General features: G+C 42.4%; 1 protein-coding gene across 1 annotated transcript in view; it reads right to left on the reverse strand.

The window, feature by feature from the left end:
* ARRDC4 (arrestin domain containing 4) overlaps window positions 1-10,235 on the reverse strand; it is a 43,683-nt gene extending 33,448 nt beyond the window's left edge. The window contains exon 1 of the mRNA XM_018557090.1: window positions 9,308-10,235. Coding sequence (XP_018412592.1) covers window positions 9,308-9,563 — 256 coding nt within the window. The 5' untranslated portion in view covers window positions 9,564-10,235. The remainder of the gene's footprint in view (window positions 1-9,307) is intronic.
* Window positions 10,236-11,125: the final 890 nt, after the last annotated feature.

Raw genomic sequence — 11,125 nt, forward strand, 5'->3', positions numbered from 1 at the left:
GGGGGGGCAGATGCATAAATAGGAGAACATCTCTAGCGATACAATTCATATCCGATTATTATTTATTATTATATTTCTCTACTCAAACCTGAAGGGTTAAGTAGGCCCCATTGTTGATGTCTATGTTCACCTTTACCAAATCTTTTTCTTAGTTAATATGTTAGTTCTTGGGGAATTAATGACCCAAATTCAGACATATTTCTACGGACAGGGCAATATGATTGCATGTATATCCCTGAGGTGTTCTCCGATTCTTACTTTTAGTTCACGTTTTGTCTTTCCGATATAGAACTTCTTACAGGGGCACTCCAACTGGTAGATGACCCGTGTTGTATTACAGTTAATGAAATGCTGAATATTGTAATTGGAAGTGCCTGTTGAGTTTATAAATTGTTTGGTTTTTTGGACAAAGGGGCATATATGGCAATGCCATATAGAAGGTAGGGATGTTATAGTTAGTTATTTTTGTAAAATTAAACTCTTTATTAGTAAGTATTCCTTCTTGTTTGGCCATATCTAGTTTATAGTTTAGTTCACTGACCAGCTTCTTATATGGGGAATCTTTTATTTTAGTATATGTTGCTTTGTCATTTAGGAGGCGATTTGCCTCTTCAAGGTACATTTTTTCGGTTAGCAGGACCACGTTTCCTCCTTTATCACTCATTTTTATGATTAAATTTGGTGTATCCTTTAGTTCTTTTCTTTCGTTTTTACTTAAATTATCTTGTCCCTTAATTGTCCAATTGATGGTCCTAAGGTCAGTTTCTACGAGATCCCTAAACATACTAATGAACAGATTATGATTTAGGTTGGGCATTGTTTTAGATTTGTTATGTAGATTAGTGCTCCTATTGGTGGGGCTTTCATCAAATTTTTCCTCGCTTTGGTTTTCATCTAATAGGGCCTGTAGATCTTTCAAGGCCTGAGCATCCATTGCCTCCACATCCCTATCCATTGAGTGCTGGCTGGGGTCACTATCTCTCGAGTATAATAGTTTGAAATACACTTTTCTGAGGAATAAGTTTAGATCTTTGTAAATAATAAAGTCATCCATACCTTCTGTCGGAGAGAATGAGAGACCCCTCCGCAACAAAGAGATAGGGTGTGGACTCAAATGGATGTTGGTTAGAACCAATTGTCCTAAATACTGTCTCTTTTCCAAGATAGCCCTAGGAGCTGTGAGAGGCCTTTGGGCCAATCTGACAATGTACTTTTACACATCTGCTACACAGTATGGGCCCCAACGTTGGCTAGCCTAGGGCATTACTACTGGCCAGTAGTCTAGAGGGGGTGCGATACTCCCCAGGGGAGATATTATTGCTGAATTCATCTATCTCAAGATTTACCCCTGAGACAGTCTGGCATCACAGGTTTCCATATAGGCAATAGATAGCCGCGGTGACTGGGGGCCAGAGTGCCTTAGCTTGTCATTGATTGTACTGTATGTGACTGGTAGACCCCCAAGAGTATTATTTTGTATTCCTCAGCCATTAAATCCTTTACAAAACTCTCCAAAAGGTGTGTTGGTGTGCTGTGGATCCACTATTGGACGGTACACTGGTGCAGGGGAACAGAAAGACCCGTTACATCAGCGGCTCCTACGGGGGTTAGCGCTACAGCAGTTTTGTACTGTTTAAGCAATGTGATATAAGATGATGGTACATTAGTGGCCCATGGGGGGTATATAGAAGAAATAAGGAGTTCTGACTGTGACTTATTACTTTAAGCGTTGTTTTTGTGTAATTAAATTTAATAATTTTTTTTTTTTTTTATGTCTTAAGGACTGGCACATAAACTCCTCCTCCCCTCCCCCAATATTGCCCCATTGAAGTAAATGACAGGCTGACAGCAGCCGCATCTGTTAGCGGCTATCCACATGTAATTGTACATGGAACAGTAGACGATTGTCCCTGGGCGTAGACAGATTGTGTCCACAAACAATCATCTATCCTGAACTGCATGAGATTCCTGCCACAAGAATCTGTACGTTCTTGCCGCATGAATCCCCAGCCTTATACCCCACGTGACTGTAGCCACAGAGTATTTCATGGTGTCTGAGTGCCATATGGTGTAATCTGTTGATAATGTTGTATGTAATTAAACCACTTAGTTGGAAAGATTGCCACTCATGTAGTTCTAATATGTTTGACATTAGTGGATATATTCTCTAAAGGTCAAAACTGTAGAAGTAGCAAAATGAGTGGAAATCACAAGGCTAACAAGGCTGGAGTCATGTCAGGAAAGAAGACACTGGTGTCCAAACAAATAGAAACCAGCTTACATATTGCTGCCTGCCATTTACAGACCTCTTAATGCAAGGAAGTGTCCACACCACATGCTTCCACTTGTAAATGTAAAAGATAAGAACTGATTATAATGGACCAGTAAATGGCATTGTGAGGGAACAATCATAGTTTTATGGCTATCAGCTTGCACCTGCAAATAACATTTATATACCTGATATGCTACCTACCATGGACTAGATCTAACACACCATAAAATATACTATACACATATACCAAACGGCTGTATATTGAACAGGAAATTACACTTTAGAATTCAAAGGGCATCCTGACTAAAATATAATTTAAAAAAAATTAACTGTTTGCGTTGTCCTTAGAAACCTGTTAGCGTCTCCCTTTCATGCTTCAAGGGCAGATTGGAAAAAATTCAAAAGAGGCTGATTGGTGGGCACACCACATATATGATAAACAAATACAATACCTGTATGCCGTAAATTGGCGTGGACAGATTGGCTCTTGAATTCCATACTAATCTGTCCAATCCAGCAGGCAAGAGGGTTTTTTTTGAGCCAGCCCTCCCTTAAGAGGCAGAAGAAAATGCACCCTAAGGCCCCATTCACACTGAGCGATTTATCGAGCGATTTTTGCAGCGATATCGCTCATATTTCCACACGATATCGCTCTTTTTGGCATGAAGTACAGATATCTATGAAAAGGTTCTATTTAGAAATGAACTACACCCTCCTATCTTTTATAATCAAGGAATGCGCCATCTTATCCTCCATTAGGATTGCAGTTGTCATGGTGCTGCACATGAGATCAGCTATGACACCAACAATGTGAGGGCTTCACATTTAGTTGCGAGTTAAAACAGCCACACTAGCAGCGTTGACAGTTGGCATGCCTTGAAACGAATTGTTTTCGGAGGCCAATAACATACCTCCCAACTTTCTGAGATAAAAAAAAAAAAGAGGGACACTTTCCAATGTATTAAGGCAATGGACAGTTATGCAAACCATTAAGAATTTAGATGCCAAAAATAATTGGTTAAGCCAAGAAGAGTCTACTGTATTTTACCATTACTTTTCCTTTATTCTGGCTTTTTGAAATTGACAACCAAATATGATGGTGTTAGTGCAGAATAACACTTTTGATAGTCAAATAGAACCTTTTCATAGATCTGTATAAATTAGACCAACAAGAGACACAGCAGAGGAGAAAAGAGGGACAGAGGGTTTTGGTTCCAAACGAGGGACGGTCCCACCAAATGAGAAACAGTTGGGGGGTATGCATTACATTCAGAGCCGCAGCCAGCTCTTTTTGCACCCGAGGCAAGAACAGAAAATTGTGCCCCCCCCCAACAGACGTGCAGAATGCGCTGGTGGCCAAATCCAAAATAGCATAAAAATTTGTTGTTTGACGAATCTAATATCGAATGAAAACATTTTTAGTTTTCGTTCATTTTGTCCGCAACAAATTTTTAGTCTTTGCACATGTCTAGTAATATGTGTGTGTGTGTGTGCTATTGTGAAAAGGCAGCATAAAGGAAAGCAATGGTAATGATATATAAATGATTAATGGTTCTCATAACCGAGGATGTAGCAGGGGTGTGCCCATTGCCTAAATACATTGTGCTGGAAGGTGTGCCGCGTTCTCGTCTCAGAAAGTTGGTAGCGATGGTTGTGGAGGTCCAAAACAAACAAACAACGCCTTCTACGAAAAGGTAGAGCAACGATTCGGTACAAAGGCAAAATCTGGAAAGCCAGTATCTGAATATGAATTAGAATCTGCAATGGGTAGATAGAAAAAAAAAAAAAAACTACAGATGCAAATGCTCCTCTAGGGTTTTCTAGTGGCCTGAACATGTAGGTGTGATATTATCACTCATCCATTGGAAAGGTAATAGAATGTTGGACCCCTGCTAATACACAGCCTATATTTAGCTATAATACATGCTGTTCCTGCAGGCAGCTCGCTGTCCTATGGCCTCTGCGTCACAGAAAGAAGGATCCTGTTGCTCGCTTGTCACTGGGTCACAGTCACTCGCAGTGTGTATATGAGCCTCCTACAGATCTATATTACTTGTGTTTACTGCGAGAGGAATTCATGCCCAAACTACATGCTGCTTTTACATCCAGGAACACCTGCCGCGACAAGCTTGTTTAATTCACATCATTTAAAAAGAAAACATGGCATTTATTGTCATGCCAGATTTAATTCCTAGTTAAATGACATGGGTTTAGCTTTGTCCTACAGCATCTCCATTCTTTGTAATGTTGTCACGTTCCGAGATGGATTAGAATAGGGACAATCTGGATAGTAGCCCAGGGCCCAGAGATCTAAGTGGGCTCATGCTTTTCATGCAGGGAAAAAACAAATTAAATGATGCTGACATGAGGCTTTAAATCTGCATTACAATCATTCAGTTAAATACATCATTAAACAAAATGTATGTGAACCTGCCAAAGAATATAGAGTTCTGTTCAGTCAGTCTTGAGCTTGAGGCACCCCTACGGAACAGAACAGCCAAGCCCTACACTCCCTAGGACCTTTCTGCGGACTAGCGTGCAGCTCAATAATGCAGACTGGTCTAGGATCTGCCCAAGCCTGTGATCAGACAATGAAGCATCAGCAGAACTCTGCTAAAGTCATCCCTATGTTCACTTTCAGCACATGTGCACTGCAACAGAAATTGATTGGCCCCTAGTTATGCCCCTCCCTCTCCCATTACAAGAAGCTGTTATCAAGAGATATTCTGGTAAGTTTGTCAACTGTATTACAAAAACACATTTTTTGCATTATTCTTGTTTTAGTGAATTTATAATCAGGGAAGCTGGTGGTGCATGAAAACTGCTCAGCATCCTGCCCAGCTCACTGACATCATTGGTTGCCAGGGGCTGGGTGGGACCCCATCCATAGCGTCCTGCTCAGTTTCTGGCAACCAGTGACATAGGTGATTTGTGCGGGACGCCAGCAAGACCATAACAGGTTGCTAAGAGCTCTTAGCAACTTGGGATGCTCTGGCCAGAAAGGGAGCAACAGGCATAGGTGACCCAATGAGATGCCACCTGAGGCAACCACCTACTGGGTGCTTTTAGTTTAAATTGAACCCTGTATTGACAAAGTCACTTTAACATGTTCTGCTATGTTATGTAATTATGTAACATGTGTAAAAGCTATTCATACATTAAAATGGGAATACATGTATGTTGATTAAATACTTACGCCACCCAAAACTGATATTTCAGTTCCCAAAGGCCTAGGCCATTTTAAAGTAATGGTGTTCCACTACCTCCATAATCTTGAATAAAGTGATTGGGGTGATAGGTGTCCAGCTGTAAGAAAGTGGCTTCTGCTATGGTCAGGAAGGATGGATGAAGACACAGACTACTGCAGCCAAATCTTGGTGCCGACGTCTTTGAAAAATAAAAGGAGCAAGCAGATGATTGTTACAGTGAGTGATCAGTAGTGTCAATGTTCGAGCCGAACGAGAGTTTGACTCGAACATTGGCAGTTCGTGTGTTCGGCGAACACACGAACTGTCAGGGTGTTCAGCTGGCCTTGTGAGCCCTGATTGGCTAAAGCCTTGCACCTGGCCACAGGTCATGTGCAAGACTTTGCCCAATCAGGGCACAGAGAACAGTGAGAGCCATGATTGGGCAAAGTCATGATGACACTGCTCAATCATGGCTCAGCCTGTTACAACTGTAAACAGTTGGACGGAGCTGCCACTACTAGCTCTGGCCAAATGTTTATATGTTACTGGCATCTGTCAAAATGCCATTATGTGGCGGGTGTTCGTCGCAGTGACGGGACGGCGCTCGTCAGGTTTATTTTTAAATTATTATTTCTATTTATTTGTTATTGTTTTATTTTTTATTTCACGAGTCGTCGTCGACAACGCTGGACGTCGTGATTGACGTTGGATTACAACGGTGGATCAATTTTAGTTTTTTGGTTGTTTTTTAAATAAAGGATTTTTTCAAAAGTCTTACAATTTAATTTAACCCTTTAGTGAATGGGTAGGGGTACAAGTACAAGAGGGGGAGGCGGCATCTGGGCCATATATTATTTATATCCATATAGTATTCAGACAAAAGATATCTTCAGGGCTTGTCTATACAAGCCCCGAGATATCTTTTGTCTGAATATGATATGGATATAAATAGGGCTGCAACAACTAATCGACATAATCGATTATAATCGATAATAATATATGGTAACATGATTGCGACACAAGTGATATAGACCAATGTAGGCATCTAATCTAGGGCTTTAATGTATACGAAGAGGCAACATTAATGTGAAGTAAGGATCTTTTGGAACCGTTTGTACATACACATATATGTCATGGTGGTTGGTCAACCTGAATTGAATTTCAAAAATTGTTTTTAACTTTTGTACAATAAAATATTTTATGATATGAAAAAATATTGATGCCTCATTTGAAACCCCATTCTCTCTAATATTGTTTACTAAATACTGTGTATGGTCACCCTTAGGCCTCATTCACACGGCCGGTAAGAGGGCAGTAAAACCAGACAGTGGCCAAACAGTGCTGTATACAATGCATGATATACAGCATGTTGTGTTTGGCAGCCATTGCAATTAATTGGGCCGCGGTATTGTAATAGAAAAACCCTATTGGGATTGAAAGAAAGGCATTCAAGAGGTGGCAGTATCACCTCCTGAACGCCGGACAGGCACTGCTGCCCCGCCCTCTGATCCACCACGAATCGCTTTTCAGAGGAAGGTGGAGGCTGCCATCTGTGTGAATGAGGCTTTAGGCTAGAAGAAGGTTAGCAATGGCAGTATTGATTTAAAATACTGCTGGTTAATAAGCTGTATTTTAAGCTCAATATTCACAATACAATCTCCTTTAAGCCTGTGACACACTGCATGTGAAGCAGTGTAGAGCGGTGGTGCGTGGACCTTCACGAGCAGTGTGCCATGTGATTTTTACTCTGGCGCGTTAGCTTGCGAGAACTCGCATACCTGAGCATGCCGAGATGAAAAATTTCATTTTCGCCCAATAGGCTCGTGCTTATAAACCCGCGTTAGGATGCGAAGTCCATTCGGTTGTAACTTTGAATGTAGATGTCACCAGCACGACAAAAAAACACATGGGTCAGTGCAAATCCATTTAATGAAATGTCATTCGGTTGTAACGCACAAGCCGATTGGCTGAAGATGCAGTCTTTCATCCGGCCTCGTTCAGCTCACACTGCATGCGAGCGTCCATAACTCACAGCTTTGCTCCGCACGGCTTCGTTTTCAGTGTGTCACGGGCAGTGGCGTCACAGAGGGGGGTGCTGCCCGGTGCCACCATTGCAGGGGTAAAACAAATGGCAAAACGCACTCATCAATTTGTTTCCAGATTTACAGCAAAAGTCCATGTATCCCACCGCACTCCTGACCGGAGAATGCCCAATATAGCAGGGCGGGTGCAGCAGCTACAACGGATGCCGCCGTCATAACGTACAAAAAAATATTAGAGTCACGGCACTCCAAGTAATCAAGTCAATAAGTTTATTGACCCAAGTGATAACACCTCTAGCAACGTTTAGGGACCATGCGGCCCCTTCCTCAGGCAAACAGAGAGTGAAACAGCAATGCAATACAAGTTTTTAAATACACATTGAAAAAGACCCATCCACCAAGCTTTACAGCAAGGTGCACATGGAAGGGCTTTACAGCAAGGTGCACATGGAAGGGCTTTACAGCAAGGTGCACATGGTGGTGAGACAGATTTTTTTGCATGCTGGCTGGCGAGTGTGCTGGGAAACTTTTTGCTGTTATACCATTGCAGGGGTGACACCAAAATGACTGTTACAGACCGAGAGCAGGACAGTGTCAGGAGAGAGGAGGGGACCCGGCGGCATACCTCATACCACCGGGTGAACGTCCCTTCCTCTCTCTGCCGGCATCCATCACCAAGATGGCTGCCAGCAGGCGTCACTAAGATGACCACGCATGTGCAGCAACGTCACGTGCATGCACAATGAAGTCACAGTGGGGTGTCATCCGGTCTCTGCTACAGGTGACAGGCAGCCTCGGGACACCCCTGGTCACGGGCTTTAGATCTACCAACTATGTAGTGCCAGAACCTGATGGATTGGATACAAACTGATTGGATAGATTAGGTAGATCCTCATATTGCTAAGTCTTGGTTCATCTAATTTTAGTTAAATATTGCATTGTAAGATTGTCACTTGTATGGTGACTCTTAGGCCTCATTCACACTGGCAGTATCAAACCTGCGTTTATATGCATTTAGAGCGCATTTCTAAACAAAAACGGATACATGTAACTGATTTCAGTAATCATTTAAACTGGGTGTTTATGTGCATTTAGTTTAGCTGCATTTATAGAAAATAGAATCCTGAATGTCCAGGATCTGAAGAGTTAAACGCGTGTAAATCTAAACGCAGGTAAACGTGGCTTTAAGCAGGGACATATTATTGTTTTCCTGAGAGAAAGATGTGTATCTAATATTTAAAAAAAATATATACTCACCTGATTCTCGATTCTGTGGCAGTGACTGCTCATCTCTCTCCCCCTCTGCTTCGGCTGTGGAATGCATCGTCATGTCCAATGCAAGTCAACGGAAGTCCTTCCCACCATGGTACATGGCTGACGTTAAACCTGGTTAGCTTAGAGGATCACAGGGATATCAATGGCCTGATACTCACTGTTATTTACCATACTGGTTGAGAAGGGAATGTACAACATCGATGAATGTTTATAATATGGTGGTAGGAAAGAGGCTGCGTCAGCCACTGCAAGTAATAAGATGAGAACATGCCTCCTGGAATCTAAAAGTATACTAATGGGAGCAAAGATGTTTTTCTTCAAATTTGCACAAGATGGCCACAGAATGGTAAACAATGCAACACAAATAGAGCAGTTGCCTATAGTATTGATATTTGTTTCAATTGTCCTGCAGAAAAAGGAAGATATGGGCATTGGCTGCCACAGTTTTCATACAATACAATGTGTGTGTGTGTGTGTGTATATATTATGAAGGTAATATTGTGTATTGCTCCTTTAGTAGTAGTCCTCACCTGCTACCAGTAATGAAATCTTCTCATTAAGGTATTCCACGTGTTCTCCAGAAGGAGATGTGTTTTGGTTCCAGTTCCCTCCTTTCCATAGAGTGAAGGACACCATTGCCCCTCCATGTGCACACAGGTGAAGGCCTAGCACTTCAATCTGTTCCAGCAGCTCCAGAACCACCTGTCCAGATACAGATTCACCGGCAGAATATCCATTCTTTCCCTCGTTTTCAAGAACAACACTCATTAGAAGACCCACAACCATTTTCCCCCCAGGCCCCGAAGGGGTAGGATCAAGCCAAGAAATGGCTCATGGCTTTGACCAGTCATACAAGCCCCCAAGGAACAAAAAAAAATGATGGGGAGCTTGTAAATTTTGCAAATCCCAAAATGAAAAAAAATAAAAATAAAATACAGTATGTGGTATCCTACGGAGGCAAAAACACTTCAGACAGGCCTGTGCCAACTTGGCCCCCGCTGCTTCTAGACTGTAAAAACTTGTCGATTAGATCAGAAATAAAAAGGTGGTCTTCAAGGCTTTGATGTGAGCAAGAGTTGGAGGCTGGGTAGAAGTCACTGCTGTCTGGCATCGAAAACTGTGTGATAAGTTATCCCAACCAGGCTTTAAAGTTTAAACTGTGACCACACAGGAATGCTCAGTGTTGGAAGGTATACAGGGGAAATGTTCACAACATGTGACACGGAGACACGTTCAAAACAAGGCAACTTGGGAACACTTCCTGGTGGGTGAGAGGTGAAATGCTCTTCTTAGGAAGGCTGCAGACTTCCAAGGCTCTCACTGTGTGATCTTTGTATTCAGCGATGATCCTCCAGCCAGTTCACTACTGTCTTGTGCCTCCTGCAAGCCTGCTGAATACAGGGTGTACCAGGAGTTCACAGCCAAAAACACTTTACTGTCATCGGCAGTCCTTCCCTGCTCCCTGCTCCCTACTCCCAACCAATGGGGAGCCTGGAGGACCTGCACCAGTCACAGAACTCTGCTCAACCTTTCCTCAGCTCAGCTGAAAGGCTGAAAACAAAGCTGATTGGTTGGCAGGCTGAAGTTTGTTATTGTGAAAACTCAATGCATGCTGCAGGCGAGTGCTGAGAACGTGGCTGAGTCATGATCCTCAGCATGAACAGAGTGAGAGAGAGAGAGAGAGAGAGAGAGAGAGGGAGGAAGTCATCTGAAATGTCAAGATTGAAAGCAAATTCATGAATGGGCACTGCACGGATTTATTAAACCTGAGAGAGTGAGCGAGCAACTACGCTCCTTCATATTTGTGTATCAACTTTTGCAATTAAAATGTTACAATCAAAAAAGGAATGTTTCAGTTTTATAGATACCTTATAGAACAATGAATAGTGTTTGCACTTTCCTGCATTTAGGCCCCATTCACACCGGAACACTTGCGTTACCATCCGTTTTAACGGATGGTAAAGCAATGAAAAATGAATGGGTGTGAATGGGGACAGTTCCCACCGCAGCATTGCGTTGCAGTTTCTTTTTTAATGGACAGTAACGCAAGGGCAATAAGAAAAATAAATTGGTGTGAATGGGGACAGTTCACACCACAGCGCAGTGTTGCCGTGTGTTGCGCTGAAAAAAAAAGGAGACTATGCTGGTTTTTTTTCAGTGCAACGAGTCAAAAGCCTGCGCTAACGCACCGTAACACGTTGCTAGCCATTACAGGGAAGTATGTCCACTCAGGACATGTTACACATAAAGCTTGCCCCCAAAAAATGTGACAGAACAGATCGGAAGGAAATTGGAAGGCACTCTCGTTGACTTGCGAGTACCTTTCGATTTTGGTGTCAATGCACCCC

The sequence above is a fragment of the Nanorana parkeri genome, unplaced genomic scaffold (assembly GCF_000935625.1).
Source record: "Nanorana parkeri isolate BGI_ZX_2015 unplaced genomic scaffold, ASM93562v1 scaffold266, whole genome shotgun sequence".
Classification (NCBI taxonomy): Eukaryota; Metazoa; Chordata; class Amphibia; order Anura; family Dicroglossidae; genus Nanorana; species Nanorana parkeri.